At 44.6% G+C, this 21,663-nt stretch overlaps 1 protein-coding gene across 1 annotated transcript in view; it reads left to right on the forward strand.

The window, feature by feature from the left end:
• The window catches only part of GPAA1 (glycosylphosphatidylinositol anchor attachment 1), a 46,290-nt gene that overhangs the window by 11,692 nt on the left and 12,935 nt on the right, over positions 1 to 21,663 (forward strand). The window contains exons 6-9 of the mRNA XM_067467203.1: positions 11,052 to 11,248; positions 17,774 to 17,970; positions 18,176 to 18,329; positions 21,186 to 21,281. Of these exons, the coding sequence (XP_067323304.1) occupies positions 11,052 to 11,248; positions 17,774 to 17,970; positions 18,176 to 18,329; positions 21,186 to 21,281 (644 nt within the window). The remainder of the gene's footprint in view (positions 1 to 11,051; positions 11,249 to 17,773; positions 17,971 to 18,175; positions 18,330 to 21,185; positions 21,282 to 21,663) is intronic.

Genomic DNA, 21,663 nt, shown 5'->3' on the forward strand with positions numbered 1-21,663 from the left:
GGCAGAAACACTTCCTTATTTGAATGAATCCTTTCCCAACCACTATGTTGTTGGAACTTCACATTTTTAGAAACTAACACCCTATTATTACCACACCAAAATCTCCAACCTTTTGACTCAGAAGCAGGGCCTAGATATTTCAATTTCTTCCAAATAGAATCCTTTTTATGTCTTTGTTGAGAAGGAATTAAGACATATGAGTCACTTCCAAAAACTCTGATTGAACTCAAATCAGGAGTTTTTCCAAAAAACAACACATAAGGAATACTATTGACACTTTTGCAAAAAGAACGATTGAGCACAAAGGTGGCGTTTGCCACGGCTTCAGCCCACAATCCATCAGATAAACTAGCATCTCTTAACATTTTTCTAGCCACAACCTTTACAACACCTATCCATCTTTCTGCAACCCCATTTTCACTGGGTGAGTAAGGATTTGTTAACCTGTGAACTATGCCAAACTTTTCAAGCAAATTTTGCATTTGTTTGGACATAAACTCAGCACCACGATCACTCTGAAAAGCTTGTACTGGGTACTCAGGAAACTGTGTTTGCATTAGCTTCAGCCAAGCAGAAATTTTTTGAAAAACTTCACCTTTAGTTCTTAGAAAGAAGGTGAACTTCAAACGTGAAAAATCATCTACCAAAATCAAAAAATATTTTGACCCACCTACAGAAGTAGGATGAGGACCAGATACATCAATATGGACAAGCTCTAAGATCCTTTTTGAAACTCTAGCACTGTATTTTGCTATAGGAGCTTTCTTAAGATTTTCTGCTGCACAAATTTCACAATCTAGAAAATTCTTACATCCTTGAATAGGAATCTCACACAACTCAGCTGTCTGTCTTAGATACTGCCATGACAAATGACCCATTTTCCTGTGAAATTCATGAATACATTTGTCGTGTAATGGCCTGGGATTATCAGGTATCTGCTTAATGCAAGCAGACACATTTGTAGCAGACTTTAAAACAAAAAAATCCCTTTTCTTGTCTTAGTTGCACTTCATTACCTTGAAGATCAATTAGCATAGACTTCTCTTTCTTTAAAGACACCTCAAAACCTTCATCCAAAAGTTTGTTGACACTGAGAATATTATACATAATTTCTGGTACATAGTACACATTCTCAAGAGTACATTTCAGACTGTCAATATAAAGATCACCACAAGAAACTACTTTAACTTTTCTATCATCTGCCAAAGAAATAAAGTTTATATCAGAGTCTCTCACATTTGTCAACAGTTCTATAGTTTTTACCAAATGCTGAGAACAGCCTGAGTCAATAATGAAAGAGTTCATTGTATCCTTCTTAGAGGTCACCAGGAAAGCATGCTGTAAGTCCTTTGAAGAACTAGGTCTCTCCACTTGCTTGTTTCTCCATTGTCCTGGATTCTGTTTGCAATTCTTAGCATAATGCCCTTTCTTTTTACATTTAAAGCACACAATTTGTGACTTTGGCTTAGCAACACAAGCAGTGTCATTAGAAGCAGTCCCAGAACTTGAACTCTTCTGCATAGGAGCAAAACTTCTCAATTTGCGTTGAGCTTCAAATTCCATAATTTTCCCTGAAATAAAAGGTATCGTGAGATCCCTGTCTGGAATTCCATGAAGAGAGTCCATAAACGCATAAAAAGGGCGAGATAGAGATCCCATCAAGATTAACGCTTGTTGCTCAGGGGGAAAAATAATGTCTCTTGCTCTCAACTCCGAAAAAAGAGCCACAACTTTTGTAACATGAGTTTGAACTGGAGTGCCCTCCTCATGTTTGAGGTTAAACAGCTGTCGCATAAGAATTATCTTTGAACCACTTGATTGTCTTTGAAACATATCTTTAAACAAATTCCACGCAGTTTGTGCATGAAGAATATTATGAAGGTGAACCAACAAAGAATCTGACACAGACAACTGAAGAAGCGCCAAAGCTCTTTCATCTTTTTGTTGATCCGCAGGAGTTAGTTGAGCTGGCAAATTCTCAATTGTTGTTCATTCGTTCAGTCGTCTCCGACTCTTCGTGACCTCATGGACCAGCCTACGCCAGAGCTCCCTGTCGGCCGTTACCACCCCCAGCTCCCTCAAGGTCAGTCCAGTCACTTCAAGGATGCCATCCATCCATCTTGCCCTTGGTCGGCCCCTCTTCCTTTTGCCTTCCACTTTCCCCAGCATAATTGTCTTCTCTAGGCTTTCCTGTCTCCTCATGATGTGGCCAAAGTACTTCAACTTTGTCTCTAGTATCTTTCCCTCCAGTGAGCAGTCGGGCTTTATTTCCTGGAGGATGGACTGATTAGATCTTCTCGCAGTCCAAGGCACTCTCAGAACTTTCCTCCAACACCACAGCTCAAAAGCATCAATCTTCCTTCGCTCAGCCTTCCCTAAGGTCCAGCTCTCACATCCGTAGGTGACTACAGGGAATACCATGGCTTTGACTAGGCGGATCTTTGTTGCCAGTCTGATGTCTCTACTCTTCACTATTTTATCGAGACTGGACATTGCTCTCCTCCCAAGAAGTAAGCGTCTTCTGATTTCCTGGCCACAGTCTGCATCTGCGGTAATCTTTGCACCTAGAAATACAAAGTCTGTCACGGCCTCCACGGTTTCTCCCTCTATTTTCCAGTTGTCAATCATTCTTGTTGCCATAATCTTGGTTTTTTTTGATGTTTAGCTGCAACCCGGCTTTTGCGCTTTCTTCTTTCACCTTGATTAGAAGGCTCCTCAGCTCCTCCTCGCTTTCGGCCATCAGAGTGGTGTCATCTGCATATCTGAGGTTGTTAATGTTTCTTCCAGCAATTTTCACCCCAGCTTTGCATTCATCCAGCCCCGCACATCGCATGATGTGTTCTGCATACAAGTTAAAAAGGTTGGGGGAGAGTATGCAGCCTTGCCGTACGCCTTTCCCAATCTTGAACCAGTCTGTTGTTCCGTGGTCAGTTCTGACTGTTGCTACTTGGTCCTTGTACAGATTCCTCAGGAGAGAGACAAAGTGGCTTGGTATGGCCATCCCACTAAGAACTTGCCACAATTTATTATGATCCACACAGTCAAAGGCTTTAGAGTAGTCAATGAAGCAAAAATAGATGTTTTTCTGAAACTCCCTGCCTTTCTCCATTATCCAGCGGATATTGGCAATCTGGTCTCTCGTTCCTCTGCCTTTTCTAAACCCAGCTTGAACATCTGGCAACTCTCGCTCCATGTATTGCTGGAGTCTTCCTTGCAGGATCTTGAGCATTACCTTACTGGCATGAGAAATAAGGGCCACTGTACGGAAGTTGGAGCAGTCTTTCGCATTTCCCTTTTTTGGTATGGGGATATAAGTTGATTTTTTCCAGTCTGATGGCCATTCATGTGTTTTCCATATTTGCTGGCAAATGGCATGCATCACCTTGACAGCATCATCTTTTAAGATTTTAAACAGTTCAGCTGGGATCCCGTCGTCTCCTGCTGCCTTGTTGTTAGCAATGCTTCTTAAGGCCCATTCAACCTCACTCCTCAGGATGTCTGGTTCTAATTCATTCACCACACCATCATAACTATCCTCAATATTATTATCCTTCCTATACAGATCTTCTGTATAGTCTCGCCACCTTCTCTTGATCTCTTCAGCTTCTGTTAGGTCCCTGCCATCTTTGTTTCTTATCATACCAATTTTTGCCTGAAATTTACCTCCAATGTTTCTAATTTTCTGGAAGAGGTCTCTTGTCCTTCCTATTCTGTTGTCTTCTTCCACTTCCATGCATTGCTTATTTAAAAATAGTTCCTTATCTCTTCTGGCTAACCTCTGGAATTGCGCATTTAACTGGGCATATCTCCCCTTATCACCGTTTCCTTTTGCTTTCCTCCTTTCTTGGGCTACTTCCAGTGTCTCAGCAGACAACCATTTTGCCTTCTTGGTTTTCTTTTTCTTTGGAACGTACTTTGTTGCCGCCTCCTGAACAATGTCGCGGACTTCTGTCCATAGTTCTTCTGGGACTCTGTTTACTAAATCTAGTCCTTCAAATCTGTTCTTCACTTCCACTGTATATTCGCTAGGAATGTTAGTGAGATCATATCTAACTGGTCTGTGTATTTTCCCTGATCTCTTTAGTTTTATTCTAAATTGTGCAATAAGAAGTTCGTGATCTGAGCTACAGTCAGCCCCAGGTCTTGTTTTCACCGACTGGATGGATGTCCGCCACCTTTGGCTGCAAAGGATGTAGTCAATCTGATTTCGGTGTTGACCATCTGGTGAGGTCCATGTATAAAGCCGTCTTTTAGGTTGTTGGAAGAGAGTATTCGTTATACACAGCGAGTTTTCCTGGCAAAATTCTATCAGCCTGCGTCCCGCTTCATTTTGTTCTCCCAGACCATGCTTGCCTGTGATCCCTGTTGTCATTTGACTTCCCACCTTGGCATTCCAGTCTCCTGTAATGAAAATAATGTCTCTTTTTGGTGTATTATCCAGTAGGTCCTGCAGATCTTCATAGAACTGATCTACTTCTGCTTCTTCAGCAGCTGTGGTTGGGGCGTATATTTGGATCACTGTAATGTTGAAAGGCTTTCCTTGCACTCGAATTGAGATCATTCTGTCATTTTTTGGGTTGTAGCCAAGCACCGCTTTAGCGAATTTCTTATTAATTATGAAGGCTACTCCATTTCTTCGATGTTCCTCTTGTCCGCAGTAGTAGATCTGGTGGTCATCTGATGTGAAGTGGCCCATTCCAGTCCATTTCAGTTCGCTGACCCCCAGAATGTCTATCTTTAGTCTTGACATCTCACCAATAACAACATCCAATTTGCCCTGGCTCATAGATCTTACATTCCAGGTTCCTATGGTGTGTTGATCTTTAGAGCATCGGATTCGTCGTTCGCCTCCAGTACCGTCGGCCGCTAGCCTTCCTTTCGGCTTTGAGCTAGCTGCGTCATCACATCTGGGGCTAGTTGAACTTATCCTCTGCTCCTCCCCAGTAGCATTTTGGCCATCTTCCGACCTGGGAGTCCCATCTTCCAATGGCATACCGACATATCTCTGGTTGTACTGGTCCATTTAGTTTTCTTGGCAAGGATACTGGAGTGGTTTGCCATTGCCTTCCCCAGGGATCACGCTTGGTCTGACCTCTCTGCCACAACCGTCCCGTCTTGGGTGGCCCTTCACGGTTTCGCTCATGACATCATTGAGGTGCTCAAGCTCCAGCGCCCCGACAAGGCGGTGATCCTTTGCTGGAATTCTCAATTATGTCCCATAAATTCTGGGAAACAAGATAAGCTTTAAATCTGATGCTCCAACTGAGCCAGTTACTATCAGATAGTTTATCAAAAGGGAGTGAACCAACTTGAAGAGGCGGCAAAGCCATTTTGGTATTTCACTTTAAAGTCCCAAAGTTCCAGAAACAAATACTTACTGCACCAAAAAAGAAAGGACCCCCAGTATACCCGGGTTTCAGCCCAGCCAATTTATATTCACTTCTTCAAGTAAAATTGGCTTCTAGCAGTCCAATATCTTTCAAAACTTTGCAGTAATCCTCTGGAATTCAAACACAGGGTCTGACTCACAAACTGTTTGCTTCTTCTTTTGGCTTCAGAAACATTTGCTGAAAAAACCTTTTGTGCAAGGCAAGACAGGAAAGCAAACATAGTTGGCCCTTGCTGCTCAGGCACGTAGAAGGCAAATTCTCCAACATAGCAAGCCATAAATCTTCTTGATTTCTCTGAAGGCAAATCTTCCAAGGTTAAGTGTTCAGCAGCAAGCTATCACTTTAAACCTCGCTGCTCACCAAAGCAGCCAGGAGCAGAAGACTCAAAAATGCCTTCAAAAAACTTCTTAATGTTCCACCACATATTTCAAAAACAAACATCACCTCAGACGCATGGATTATGCAGCGTTCTGGGCCCATAACCTGTCAGCAGAGTTATAATTTCAAATAAAAAATAACAATTCTTCAGCAGAAGCTTGCTTTATTAAAGCTTCATAGTGGAAACTCAGAAATCAAACATCAGACCCTTAAACAAAAAACCTCCAACCAAATCCAGGACCTAGACCAAGACCCAGAATCCAAAGACTGCAGGCAGATGCAAACCATTATAACAACAGTAATTAGATCCACCTGCACCCAATTGACCAACCCAAACCACAAGCATTTCAGCAATTAAAGGCACACACTTACTTACACAAATATAACCAAATACATACAATGAACAATATAATTTTGCACATTTTACAATACTTCTAACAAGAAGGAGGATGGGAAAGAAGGGAGAAAGGAAGGAAGGAAGGAAGGAAGGAAGAAGAAAGGAAGGAAGGAAGGGAAGGTGTATGAAGGAAGTAAGGAAGGAGAAGTTGAGAAGGTATATGAAAGAAGAAAGGAAGGAAAGAAAGAAGAAAGGGAGAGAAGGAGGATGGGAAAGAAGGGAGAAAGGAAGGAAGGAAGGAAGGAAGAAGAAAGGAAGGAAGGAAGGAAGGGAAGGTGTATGAAGGAAGTAAGGAAGGAGAAGTTGAGAAGGTGTATGAAGGAAGTAAGGAAGGAGGTAAGGAAGTAAGGAAGTTGAGAAGGTATATGAAAGAAGAAAGGAAGAAAAAGAAGAAAGGGAGAGAAGGAGGATGGGAAAGAAGGGAGAAAGGAAGGAAGGAAGGAAGAAGAAAGGAAGGAAGGAAGGGAAGGTGTATGAAGGAAGTAAGGAAGGAGAAGTTGAGAAGGTATATGAAAGAAGAAAGGAAGGAAAGAAAGAAGAAAGGGAGAGAAGGAGGATGGGAAAGAAGGGAGAAAGGAAGGAAGGAAGGAAGGAAGGAAGGAAGGAAGGAAGGAAGAAGAAAGGAAGGAAGGAAGGGAAGGTGTATGAAGGAAGTAAGGAAGGAGAAGTTGAGAAGGTATATGAAAGAAGAAAGGAAGGAAAGAAAGAAGAAAGGGAGAGAAGGAGGATGGGAAAGAAGGGAGAAAGGAAGGAAGGAAGAAGAAAGGAAGGAAGGAAGGAAGGGAAGGTGTATGAAGGAAGTAAGGAAGGAGAAGTTGAGAAGGTGTATGAAGGAAGTAAGGAAGGAGGTAAGGAAGTAAGGAAGTTGAGAAGGTATATGAAAGAAGAAAGGAAGAAAAGAAAGAAGAAAGGGAGAGAAGGAGGATGGGAAAGAAGGGAGAAAGGAAGGAAGGAAGAAGAAAGGAAGGAAGGAAGGGAAGGTGTATGAAGGAAGTAAGGAAGGAGAAGTTGAGAAGGTATATGAAAGAAGAAAGGAAGGAAAGAAAGAAGAAAGGGAGAGAAGGAGGATGGGAAAGAAGGGAGAAAGGAAGGAAGGAAGGAAGGAAGGAAGGAAGGAAGAAGGAAGGAAGGAAGGAAGGAAGGAAGGAAGGAAGGAAGGAAGGAAGGAAGGGAAGGTGTATGAAGGAAGTAAGGAAGGAGAAGTTGAGAAGGTATATGAAAGAAGAAAGGAAGGAAAGAAAGAAGAAGGAGAGAATGAGGATGGGAAAGAAGGGAGGAAGGAAGGAAGGAAGGAAGAAAGAAGAAAGGAAGGAAGGAAGGAAGGAAGGAAGGAAGGAAGGGAAGGTGTATGAAGGAAGTAAGGAAGGAGGTAAGGAAGTAAGGAAGTTGAGAAGGTATATGAAAGAAGAAAGGAAGAAAAGAAAGAAGAAAGGCAGAGAAGGAGGATGGGAAGGAAGGGAGAAAGGAAGGAAGGAAGAAGAAAGGAAGAAAGGAAGGAAGGGAAGGTGTATGAAGGAAGTAAGGATGGAGAAGTTGAGAAGGTATATGAAAGGAGAAAGGAAGAAAAGAAAGAAGAAAGGGAGAGAAGGATGGGAAAGAAGGGAGAAAGGAAGGAAGGAAGGAAGGAAGGAAGGAAGGAAGAAGAAAGGAAGGAAGGAAGGAAGGAAAAGGAAGGTGTATGAAGGAAGTAAGGAAGGAGAAGTTGAGAAGGTATATGAAAGAAGAAAGGAAGGAAAGAAAGAAGAAAGGGAGAGAAGGAGGATGGGAAAGAAGGGAGAAAGGAAGGAAGGAAGAAGAAAGGAAGAAAGGAAGGAAGGGAAGGTGTATGAAGGAAGTAAGGAAGGAGAAGTTGAGAAGGTATATGAAAGAAGAAAGGAAGGAAAGAAAGAAGAAAAGGAGAGAAGGAGGATGGGAAAGAAGGGAGAAAGGAAGGAAGGAAGAAGAAAGGAAGAAAGGAAGGAAGGGAAGGTGTATGAAGGAAGTAAGGAAGGAGAAGTTGAGAAGGTATATGAAAGAAGAAAGGAAGGAAAGAAAGAAGAAAGGGAGAGAAGGAGGATGGTAAAGAACGGAGAAAGGAAGGAAAGGAAGGGAGGGAGGGAGGGAAGGTGTATGAAGGAAGGAAGGAGAAGTTGAGAAGGTATATGAAAGAAGAAAGGTAGGAAAGAAAGTATAAAGAGAGAGGAGGATGGGAAAGAAGGGAGAAAGGAAGGAAAGAGGAAAGGAAAGAAAGATAGAAAAAAGAAGGAAGGGGAAGGGAGTGTGTCGAAGGAAGGAAGAAGGGGAATTTGGGAAGGGGAAGAGAGGAAAAAAGCAAAGGAAGAAGAGAAAGGGAGGGAAGAAAAGAAAGAAAGAAAAGGAAGTCTGGAAGTCAAGAGCGAAGGAAGGAAAGAGATAGAGAAGGAAGAAAGGAGAGAAAGAGGAAGGAAAATAAAAAGAGAGGAGGAAGGAAAGAGGAAGAGAAGGAAAGAAAAAAGGGAAGGGAGGAAAGACAGAGCAAAGGAAGAAGAGAAAGAAGGAGAGAAAGAGGGAGGGAAGGAAAGAAATAAAGAGAAGGAAGGATGGGAGCAAAAAGCTAAGGAAGGAAGTAAACAGAGAAGGAAGAAAGGAAAGAAGAAAAGGAAATGAAGGAAGGAGTGAAAGAAGGAGAGAAAGAGGGAAAGAAGGTTGGCCACAGTAACGCATGGCGGGTAAAGCTAGTATAACTATAAATTAAAAACATAACCATATTAAACATAAAACATAGAAGGATAATTGAATTAAAACATTGACAACCTACAACAACCTTATGTCTTTATTGATTTTATTGTTTATGGAATTTTTATGGATGTTATATGCTTTTGGAGGTAAATTTCAGGCAAAAATTGGTATGATAAGAAACAAAGATGGCAGGGACCTAACAGAAGCTGAAGAGATCAAGAGAAGGTGGCGAGACTATACAGAAGATCTGTATAGGAAGGATAACAATATCGAGGATAGCTTTGACGGTGTGGTGAATGAATTAGAACCAGACATCCTGAGGAGTGAGGTTGAATGGGCCTTAAGAAGCATTGCTAACAACAAGGCAGCAGGAGACAACGGGATCCCAGCTGAACTGTTTAAAATCTTAAAAGATGATGCTGTCAAGGTGATGCATGCCATATGCCAGCAAATATGGAAAACACAAGAATGGCCATCAGACTGGAAAAAATCAACTTATATCCCCATACCAAAAAAGGGAAATGCGAAAGACTGCTTCAACTTCCGTACAGTGGCCCTTATTTCTCATGCCAGTAAGGTAATGCTCAAGATCCTGCAAGGAAGACTCCAGCAATACATGGAGCGAGAGTTGCCAGATGTTCAAGCTGGGTTTAGAAAAGGCAGAGGAACGAGAGACCAGATTGCCAATATCCGGATGCTGGATCATGGAGAAAGGCAGGGAGTTTCAGAAAAACATCTACTTCTGCTTCATTGACTACTCTAAAGCCTTTGACTGTGTGGATCATAATAAATTGTGGCAAGTTCTTGGTGGGATGGGCATCCCAAGCCACCTTGTCTCTCTCCTGAGGAATCTGTACAAGGACCAAGTAGCAACAGTCAGAACTGACCACGGAACAGGAGACTGGTTCCAGATTGGGAAAGGCGTACGGCAAGGCTGCATCCTCTCCCCCAACCTATTCAACGTGTATGCAGAACACATCATGCGATGTGCGGGGCTTGATGAATGCAAAGCTGGGGTGAAAATTGCTGGAAGAAACATCAACAACCTCAGATATGCAGATGACACCACCCTGATGGCCGAAAGCGAGGAGGAGCTGAGGAGCCTTCTAGTCAAGGTGAAAGAAGAAAGCGCAAAAGCCGGGTTGCAGCTAAACGTCAAAAAAACCAAGATTATGGCAACAAGAATGATTGACAACTGGGAAATAGAGGGAGAAACCGTGGAGGCCGTGACAGACTTTGTATTTCTAGGGGCAAAGATGACTGCAGATGCAGACTGTGGCCAGGAAATCAGGAGACGCTTCCTTCTTGGGAGGAGAGCAATGTCCAGTCTCGATAAAATAGTGAAGTGTAGAGACATCAGACTGACAACAAAGATCCGCCTAGTCAAAGCCATGGTATTCTCTGTAGTCACCTACGGATGTGAGAGCTGGACCTTAGGGAAGGCTGAACGAAGGAAGATCGATGCTTTTGAGCTGTGGTGTTGGAGGAAAGTTCTGAGAGTGCCTTGGACTGCGAGAAGATCCAACCAGTCCATCCTCCAGGAAATAAAGCCCGACTGCTCACTGGAGGGAAAGATACTGGAGACAAAGTTGAAGTCCTTTGGCCACATCATGAGGAGACAGGAAAGCCTAGAGAAGACAATTATGCTGGTGAAAGTGGAAGGCAAAAGGAAGAGGGGCCGACCAAGGGCAAGATGGATGGATGGCATCCTTGAAGTGACTGGACTGACCTTGAGGGAGCTGGGGGTGGTAACGGCCGACAGGGAGCTCTGGCGTAGGCTGGTCCATGAGGTCACGAAGAGTCGGAGACGACTGAACGAATGAACAACAACATATGCTTTTAACTGTTTTTATATTATTGTGGCATCGAATCGTGCCATTTAGTAAACTTCCCTGAATTGCTCTCGGGCTGAGAAGAGCAGTATAGAACTATAGTAAGCAAGTAAATAGTGCAACTATATTATTTTACTACAAAGAAAATCCTCCTATGGAAGAGAGAACATTGTGTTTGTGTTCTTTTTACCACTTTTGGATCCTGATGCTTGGTCACGCTGCCACTAATAAGTTACTCTGCTATATGTTTATGAGGAGGGTCTTTTGTTCATAAGCCCACCTTCCCAACACTCATCCCTAGCGCCGAGACCCCCTTGCCCGTCTGACCTTTCCCCCCTCGGGCTGCTTCCTCCGCAGAGCTGCACTCCTCGGGGATGCTGGGCCGGGCGGGGGCCATCCAGGCGGCCCTCTCCCTGGAGCTCAGCAGCGACGTCATCACCAGCTTCGACGTGGCCCTGGAGGGGCTGAACGGGCAGCTGCCCAACCTGGACCTGGTCAACCTCTTCTACTCCTTCTGCCAGAAGAACAACCTGCTCTGCACCATCCAAGGAAAGGTGAGTGCAAGGCGAGACGGAGAGGAGGGGGCAGCAAGACCTGGCCAAGGGGCAGAGGATGGACCTCTGAAGGGCTTTGCACCCCAAGTCTCCAGTGGTGCTGTGAGACCTACAGAAGAAACCCTTGCTCTGCCCATGAACTGACCACTTATCTATCTGTACGAATATTTGGGATCCATAGCAGAGAGAGTGCAGTGTAGCCAGTGCTATATATGAGCATATGGTGGGAAAAATTGAAGAGAAAATAATATGCAGGAGGCTCTGGTAAGGTTTGAAAAGAAAACAACTTACTTTAAGGCGAGGAAAGTGCTCTTCTCAGAACCTCACCAAGAGCCTTCTGGTCTAGAGCCCCACAACCTAGAACATCCCAACTTAGATCATTATAACCTAAAGCAAAAAAGATTCTTTGTGCGTCAATCCAAAAAGAAGAGCTGTGGAAAGACTGTTCTAGCTTAGAACCTTAAAACTTAGTGTAACGCAGTTAGGAGAGAGGAGGGACAATTTATTATTTATTACTCTTAATGGTGCCACCAATGTGTGATGTGAGGTATTATTGGGAGAAATGGCACACTGGACGCATAATTAAGGGAGGTGAGGCAGTCTTCAAACAAAAGTTAACAAGTTTATTGAGCACAAAGCGTGTGGTTGCAAGTGGTAACTTTTCTTATGGAACTCAGAATAATGCTTGGTTAGATGAATGTTACACTCTTTCAGGTTATACAGTATCTTCTTGACATAGAGCACTTGCTTCGGACAAAGTATCAATACAGGGATATTTCCCTTATTTGATCCTTCCTAGATCAAATTCTAAATAAGCTATTCTTTAGCCTCTCCTTGGACTAAAGAGTTCCGGCTATGTTTCCCCCTTTCGGCTACCCTAGCCAGAGAAACTTTCAATAGCCAGACCGGCTTTCCAAAGCCTCGAAACTTTGCTTCAGAAGTCACTCAGCCACCTTTTCCTCTCCTTCTCTCTCAACTCCTCACTCTAACTCCTGACTGCTAAACCCTAACTCTGACTGAACTTAAACTGTCCAAACTCTCCCCTCTAAGCTCCTCCCACTTCTCTACAGCATCGTCTCCATGGTAACGCACTCCTCTCAGCTAGGCCGCTCCAGCATTAGTGCAACCATCCAAACACAAATAGTTAAAATCATACAATTTATAATCAACTTCTTTACACCTAGAGACCTCTGGTCTAGAACACACTAACCTAGAGCACTCCAACCTAAAATCTCTTAACAATAAAGGTTCATTTTGTTTTGTATAATAATTTGATATGTTACTTATTTTGTTTTATGTTTACTTACTGTGTTTTTATGACTGTAAGCAACTTCAAGTCCCTTGTTGGGAGATTGGGTGGGGTATAAATAAAGCTTATTATTATTATTATTATTATTATTATTAGGTTCTTGTGGGTTCTTGTGGGTTTTTTCGACCTCACCTCATTACCTCTGAGGATGATTGCCATAGATGCAGGCGAAATGTCAGGAAAAATGCCTCTAGAACATGGCCATATAGCCCGGAAAAACCCACAAGAACCTATTGAGTCCAGCCATGAAAGCCTTCGACAATACATTTTTATTATTATTATTATTATTATTATTATTATTATTATTATTACTATTATTTTACTATCTTTGGTAGAAGGGTCCCTAATGCTGGCTCTTTTGCCTGTTTGTGTCAGGTATCTTGAGGCAGACAGAAGTCCCATTATGCTCCCTTGTTGAACAAAGGGCAATAAAGGCACGCTAAGGATATTTGGGAAGAAGGGGGAAGTGACCTTTCCTTGCAGGCAGGAAGCAAAACACCTTGCGCTGCATAGTTCTAGGAAACGAAAGCAGCGAAGCTACACTACAGAGTTCTCTCTGGCCCTCATTGCTCTATTAATAAGTGTTGATGCTTCTTCACTTCTGTCACCATCTTCTCCCCCCTTTCTCCTTGGAAGGTTCTCTCACTCTGTCCTTTATTGAGGGGGTGAGGGGCGAGCTAGTCTTTGATCCTACAAGGAGGCCTTTTCCTCCTCAGCTATGGCCACCTGCCTACAACTCATGTTGTTGTTGTTCATTCGTTCAGTCGTCTCCGACTCTTCGTGACCTCATGGACCAGCCCACGCCAGAGCTCCCTGTCGGCCGTTACCACCCCCAGCTCCCTCAAGGTCAGTCCAGTCACTTCAAGGATGCCATCCATCCATCTTGCCTTTGGTTGGCCCCTCTTCCTTTTGCCTTCCCTTTTCCCCAGCATCATCGTCTTCTCCAAGCTTTTCTTTCTTCTCATGATGTGGCCAAAGGACTTCATCTTGGCCTCTACTATCCTTCCCTCCAATGAGCAGTCGGGCTTTATTTCCTGAAGTATGGACTGGTTGGATCTTCTCGCAGTCCAAGGCACTCTCAGCACTTTCCTCCAACACCACAGCTCTAAAGCATCGATCTTCCTTCGCTCAGCCTTCCCTAAGGTCCAGCTCTCACATCCGTAGGTGACTACAGGGAATACCATGGCTTGGACTAGGCAATGGATCTTGGTTGCCAGTCTGATGTCTCTACTCTTTACTCTTTTATCGAGACTGGACATTGCTCTCCTCCCAAGAAGTAAGTGTCTTCTGATTTCCTGGCCACAGTCTGCGTCTGCAGTAATCTTTGCACCTAGAAATACAAAGTCTGTCACGGCCTCCACGGTTTCTCCCTCTATTTTCCAGTTGTCAATCAGCCTACAACTCATAGAATCATAGAATTGGAAGAGACCTCATGGGCCATCCAGTCCAACCCCATGCATGCTCCCTCCTCCCTATGATATTCACAGACTCTGCAGGGCCTCAGGCAAAAGAGGGTCTCCTCCTTGGTCTGATCTGTGAGGCCCTTGGTCTTGCACTCTGGCCCTGGAAACCCTTTTCAGCCAGCACCACACCAGAGTCCAGCACTATCTAGAATTTTTTTTTGAAGGAAAGCAGGTACAAAGGGGGGGAAAGGGGGCATTTCCAAAAGGGTCAATGGACTGGGTTTTAATTGGCATGTTTAATTTATTGTTTAATGAATTTGTATAATGTTTTTAATGACTTTTACGGTTTTAAATGTAATTTTTGATTGTTTATATGCTGATAGCATCATATGATGCTTGTGTGAGGCCGCCTTGAGCCTCCCTTCGGGGGGAGAAGGGCAGGGTAGAAATGCCTGAAATAAATAAAATAATAAATTTTGAATACAAAATAGCAGTAATTCAAAAATAGCAAAGTACATCAAGTCAAGTGAACTGAAATCTAAAGGAGTTATTCAAACATGAATCCATAAACCAGAAAGCAGGAGCTTCTTCCAAGGCACGCCCTTACAAGACAAAAACATGAACCATAGCAGGAAACTTGAATAGACAGGAAAATCATCCTTTAACAAAGTCTCCTCTGAGAAGCTTGAAGCTTGAAGCCAAACTACTCCAATTTAAACCTGTCCAGGCACTCATAATATCATGCCGAACACACCTGGACTCCTAGGTCTTTCCACGGATTCTGTGGGAATACCTCGCTTGTCTGTTTTTTACTCCCTCTGTTCTCAGGCCTAACCTAGTTTCCCAAGAAAACTCCCCATCTGCCCAAGGACTTCCACTTTCCTCGGTTGCCTGGGAACCAGTATTGGAATCCAAAGCAGGGACCTTGTCAGATTCATCTGCTTGCAGTTCTTTCCGATCTGACGCCTGTAGTTCTCTCCATTCACTCACAGACTCCTCATTTTGAAACCCATCATTCCCCTCATCCTCTGACGAATCCTCTGACACTTGCTGTGCTACGACACTTGGAGCCCCTAAGAGTTGGACTTGAGCAGGCATGGGCAACATCCCTCTTTCATGGTGTTTTGGACTTCAACTCTCACTACTCCTAACAGCCTCAGGCCCTTTCGTTTTCCTTCTCAGCCGCTTAAGCTGAGGGGGAAAAGGAAGAGTCCCTTTTTTTCCTTTCATTTCTATAACTTTATTATTTATTTCCATCCAGCCTGTGTCAGCTTGGTTTAGCATCCCTTCCTCCACATGTTTCAATTGGTTCGCCTCGTAATAACTTTTGATTTTGGGTAGTCCTTGTCCTCCTTCTTTCTGTAGTTTGTACCAGTAACATTTCTTTATTCTTTTATTTTTTTTTCCCGTTGTTACAAAATTTATTTGTTAATTGCTGCCATTTATTCAATCCAATTACAGAAATTTTGAGGGGTATCATTCTAAATATAAAGCTTACTTTGGGTAGGATTTTCATTTTAAATAAGGCTATTCTGCCAAACCAAGATATTGTTATATTCAACTAATCTTTTCTTTGTCTCTTTCCTTAATACCTCTAATTTTTTCCTTTCCATCTCACTTAGGTTCTTAGTTACTCCTCCTCCTAGGTATTTTATATTTTCTTTTAGAGTTATTTTTATTTCCCTCTGATTTTTGAAACCTTCCTCTTCTTGTTTTGTGTAGTTAAATAAAATCATTTCTGATTTTTTCCTCAATTTATTTTCAGCCCTGTTATTTCTCCAAATTTCTTTATATGTTCTCCTATTATCTTCATTTTTTCTGTTATGCTTTTTTAAAGTCAAAATTGTGTCGTCGGCAAACAGGCTAATTTTATCTGTTTCTTGTCTGATCCCTATTAATTTATCACCATTCCTAATTACATTTGCTAATATTTCTATTGTGGTTGCAAATAATATTGGTGACATAGGACATCCCTGCCTAGTCCCTCTCGTTACTTTTATTCTATTGGTTACTCCATCATTTACCTGTATATAACTATTTGAATATAGTTGATTCACTAGTCCCATTATTCTGCTTCCCAATCCAGATTTATTCATGATACATTTTTGTCAAGACCCAGGCCAGGCAGGAACTCAACAGGCAGCATTAGAGTTAAATGAAAGTGTTTAATGTCAATTAGCAAAACAAAGGAGACTCTTAACTTCAGAGGTGTAAACAAAAGAGGCTTGCAGGCAGCAGAGAAGTAAACAAACCAGTCCCGGTCAGCTTTGGCTGACGAAAAGGAAAGTCAGAGTTTAACTAAAACAAACGGCTTGATTTCAGCACAAAAACATAGTCCATTCCAAAAGCCAACGAAACAGCATACAGCAATCCTCATGAGGAGCGGTCCAACGAAGTTAACAGGATTAAGCAGGGGCGTAGTCAGGCAGTCCGAGGGTCAAAGCACAGAAGACTCACGAGTCAGGCACCAGTAGAGTTGTTCACCGGATCAGATAACACGAAGCTGCAACAAGAACTCAGGCAGGAGTTAACACAAGGCACACGGCATGCGACACTTTGAACTCTGCGATTAGTCTGTCCCCAAACTTCTGCTTAAATCTCATCCGAATCGCTGGAGTTACTGTCAGCTGGGTCCAATTCCTCAGGTGAATCCATGCTGCGCCATTGTTGCCAGTCAGCACTCCGTGCTCCATCCTGCAAGGAATTATCTACATCCCAACTATCCTGAAACCCCTGGAATTCATCGCTTGAGGTGGGGGCGTTAAGGACATCCATGACTTCTTGCACTTTAGTCCAATCCAGATTTTCTTCTTCACTGTCAAATTCCCCACAATCTGCTACATCTCTCAGGCGTTTAGCAACAGATCCTACATCGCTGTTTGAGCTGCTGGCTACTCTTTTTACACCTCTGTAATCATCCAGCTCCATCTCCTCGCGAGTAAAGCCTGCAAAATCCTCCTCATCGGTCGTCTCTAGGAACAAATCCCTGATCCTTTTCAGCTGCCGCTGAGCTTCATCATTCTCTAAGCTACGTTTCCTCCTACTACAAGTAGTAGGTGCATGAGACAGACGCTGAGTCTCAACACATTTTAGTGTTGGCCACTCCATGCAATCAAATGCTTTGAATACGTCTAGTGCTAGTTGAAGTCCAAAACATCGGGAGGGAGGGCCCAAGATTGCCCATGCCTGGTACAGAGGGGCCCTTTTAGGCTGGATGTCCATCTGTCAAAGCTCTCTTGACAGAGGGATAGTACTGAATAGCAGAAGGGATCCCATCAGGTCCGCTGGCTTTGTCTTTGTTTGACCCATGCCTGGTTTAGTGATATCTTTTCCATTGCTCCATTGTATTTTTTAGTCTCAGGAGCAGGAAGGGTGCTGAGGTTCTTAGGAATTGTGGGAGTTGAAGTCCAAAACACCTGGAAGGAGAGCCCAAGTTAGCGCATGCCTGGACTTGAGGCTTTCTACTTTCAGAACGGAGTTCAGGGAACTCTGTATTGGTTTTATTGCTTTATTGGTTTTATGGTTGTTTTTGCCTATAATAATTATTGTCGTCTGTTAATTGTCGTTATTGCTAGAATTGCTGTCTTGTTAATTGATGTTATTGTCCTTTGCTGTTATGTGATGCGGGCATCGAATTGTGCCTCGCTTTTGTAAGCCGCCTTGAGTCCCCCCCGGGGTGAGAAGGGCGGGGTAGAAGCAACCAAAATAAGTAAATAAATATATAAATAAACTCTTTCCTTTCCTGGAGGGGCGCATGGGGCCCACTTTGACCCCTGCCTCACTCTCAGACCCTCTTCCTTTCCTCCCGTCCAGCTGCAGCGTTCGGACTGGGACTCCCTGCCGGCCTACTTGCACTCGCTGCAGACGCTGCTGCTGATGGTGCTGAAGCAGGGCTCGGGGCGGCCCCAGGGGGACCACGGCCTCTTCCTGCGCTACCACATCGAGGCCGTCACCGTGCGCGGCATCAACAGCTTCCGCCAGTACAAGTTCGACATGAGCACCATGGGCGCGTGAGTACACACACACACACACACACACACACACAGAGCGACCTGGCCTCAGTTCATGAATGGAACTTGGGGCGACTTACTTGAGGCAGGCTCAGGTTGGGAAGGAGGCACATGCTCTGTAAGGGAAATGCCAGGTCCTTTGGTAGGACAAAAAGAGGCTATCAGGAGGCTTTGGAGCCCCTACAATGTTTCTCCTTCCCTTCAGGACCCTGGAGGGAATGTTCCGGAAGCTGAACAACCTGCTGGAGCGCCTCCACCAGTCGTACTTCTTCTACCTGCTGCCCTCCCTCTCCCGCTTCGTCTCCATCGGGGTCTACATGCCGGCCTTTGGCTTCCTCATCCTCATCCTAGTCCTCAAGATATCCTCTCTTGTGTGTGGGGAGCTATAGATGGGGAAGAACAGGGATTGGGGGTGGTTACCTTTGTTTTAGTATTGGAGTTGGGGTATAGAGGGGTGGTCCCGGGGACCCTCGGGACCTCCCTCTCCCGCTTCGTCTCCATCGGGGTCTACATGCCGGCCTTTGGCTTCCTCATCCTCATCCTGGTCCTCAAAATATCCTGCCTTGTGTGTGGGGAGCTATAGATGGGACAGAACAGGGGTTGGGGGTGATTACCTTTGTGTTGCTTTGGTATTGGAGTTGTGAGTATAGGGGGTGGTCCCGGGGACCCTTGGGACCCTTCTCCTGAAGCAGCCAGATTCAGTGACTCTACTGTTCTTTCAAAAATCCCTCCTCCACACTCTCATCCATTTCCAGAAACTAAGCAAAGTCACAGGATCTTGAAGTTGGAAGAGAGTACAAGGGCCATCAAGTCCAATCTAGTCATTTACAGAGAGAGAGAGAGAGAGCTTCACACAGACTGGAGAGCTGATTGGTGAAAACTCTATCCATCTATATTAAAATGTTCTGTGCGTAATGTGTGCTGTCGCACGCTGGGCCTGTGCATTAGACTGTACACAGGACATAAATTCTTTGTGCCCAACGGGACGCTGGGGCTGCCTCAGATTAAAGGCCCTTGGATTCCCCCAAACAGAGTCTTTAGAATGTTATTTATTTATTTGTTTATTTGATGCATTTGTTAACCGCCATTCTCAGCCCTTTAGGGCGACTCATGGCGGTGTACAACACATATAAAAGGCAATTTACAAAAAGGCAATTACAACAACATATTAACAATACAACAATTACAAAGTTACACTAAATAATCCGCTTCGTCTCATAGTAGAATCATAACCAATCTCATATTCCTTGTTCCATTCCAGTCGTCTTTACCACATTGTTATAGCACTTAATTAAATGCCTTCTTGAACAGCCATGTCTTAAGGCTTTTTCGGAAGGACATAAGGGAGGGCGCCTGTCTGATGTGTGCAGGGAGGGTGTTCCACAGCCGGGGGGCCACCACTGAGAAGGCCCTCTCTCTCGTCCCCGCCAGGCGTGCCTGTGAGGCAGGCGGGATCGAGAGAAGGGCCTCCCCAGACGATCTCAAGGTCCTCGTGGGCTCGTAGGCCAAGATGCGGTCCGAAAGGTATTTTGGGCCGGAGCCGTTTAGGGCTTTGTAGGCCAAAACCAGCACCTTAAATTGGGTCCGGTAGCAAATCGGCAGCCAGTGGAGCTGGGACAACAAGGGCGTTGTATGCTCCCTGCATCCCGCTCCAGTTAGTAACATGGCTGCCGCGCGCTGAACCAGCTGAAGCTTCCGGGCCGTCTTCAAGGGCAGCCCCACGTAGAGAGCGTTGCAGTAGTCAAGGCGGGATGTGACCAGAGCGTGTACCACCGTGGCCAAGTCAGACTTCCCGAGATACGGGCGCAGCTGGCGCACGAGCCTGAGCTGTGCAAATGCTCCCCTGGTCACCGCTGACACCTGGGGGTCCAGGCTCAACGATGAGTCCAGGGTCACACCCAAGCTGCGAACCTGCGCCTTCAAGGGGAGTGCGACCCCATCCAACACAGGCTGTAACCCTATACCCCGTTCGGCCTTGCGACTGACCAGGAGTACTTAAAGTAAATCCAACAAAGTTCTTTATTGATGAAACAAACAGGTACTTTCAAGCTTTCTTAACGGTCTATAGGCTAGTCTAAAGGCAGGCAACTGTTCTTTCACTGTTGGGAAAATCCCCGACCTCTACCTGGGCAATCTGTCTTCTCTTCTGTTGGCGTGGGACCCCTACACCTGGTCCAATCTGCTTTATGGTTGCCGCGAAGGGCCCTTACCAAACAGAGACTTTGCAGAACTTCCAGGAGGAGGAAGATGTTCACTTCCCAGTGATGGCTGGCTGGAGTCCCTCAGCCAAGCTGTGGCTGTATGTCTCCCTGCCAAGCTGTAGGGCTGTATAACCCCGGCCAAGCTGTAAAAGACGAAGCTTTTCTACAGGAGCCACTTCATTCTATGTCCTGTGCGAAAGGCTTCTCTGTGAGAACTAACTCAAAATGGCTTTGTTCCATCCAAAACTCAAAAAGGGGCGGGATCAGGGAACCTAACTATAACTGGCAGGTGGCTTACCCTATAAATGCAAATTATAACAGGAAACCCCCTGCTACGAAATCCCAAGCATGGGATTGCACACAAACATGCAAACACAGCAGATAAATCTGGAGCTCCTGGAACAGCTGTTCCAGAACATAATGAGTACCTTAAAAACAAAAGAACCAATGAACGAAATCATACCAAATTTGGCAACAAAACGTCTCACAACACACTAAGGCTTTAGACTCTAGGATTCTAGGATTCACTGGCTGCCTCTCACTGGACCAATTGAAGCTACCAAACAGTCTCAAGGGCCACCCCACGTAGAGTGCATGGCAGTAGTCTATCCTGGATGTAACAAGAGATCCTGGATGTAATGAGAGCATGGACCACCGTGGCCAGGTCTGGCTTCCCAAGATACAGGCACAACTGTAGGGAAAGCATAATTTGATCCCTCCCGAATGATGACCATCCAGCCTCTGCTTGAAAGTTTCATTGAATCTTTGCATCTGTCAGGGGTGATTTGAATGCAATATTCCTGCTTCTTGGCAGAATGGGGTTGGACTGGATGGCCCACTAGGTCTCTTCCAACTCTAGGATTCTATAAAAGCCAAGCCTTGTGAGGAATGGCAGTGGGTGCGTTCGGAGTGCCATGGCTTTGGGGCAGTGGTCAAACAGCTGGAGGGCTGGTGGCTGCTTGGCTCTAGGCAGAGGACGGCCTTCTTGGATTTCCCTTGACTCCCGCCCCCAACGCCCTGGACCTGTGGATGAAGCTGAGCCAGTTCGACACGGAGGCAGACGGTCAGGCTTGTGATGGTGAGCAAAGCCCTCGTCAGGTCGCTACAGAGGTGAGTAGCAAGCAGGGTGGGAGGATCAATAATAATAATAATAATAATAATAATAATAATAATAATAATAATAATTGCAAGAGGCAGCTCTCCATGGGGAAAAATTGAGAGCCAAGTTGACAAAGAAAAAACATGGCTGTGGCTCACAAATGGGACTCTGAAAAAGGAGACAAAGGAGGGCCTGATTCTGGCAGCCCAAGAACAAGCCATTAGAACCAAGGCTATCCAAGCCAGAATTGAAAAGTCAATGACAAATCCCAAGTGTAGACTCTGCAAGGAAGCAGATGAAACAATAGATCCCATCCTCAGCTGCTGCAAGAAGATCGCGCAGACAGACTCCAAGCAGAGGCACAACACCCTTGCTCAGGTGATTCATTGGAAC

Source organism: Anolis sagrei, chromosome 4 (genome assembly GCF_037176765.1).
Source record: "Anolis sagrei isolate rAnoSag1 chromosome 4, rAnoSag1.mat, whole genome shotgun sequence".
Classification (NCBI taxonomy): Eukaryota; Metazoa; Chordata; class Lepidosauria; order Squamata; family Dactyloidae; genus Anolis; species Anolis sagrei.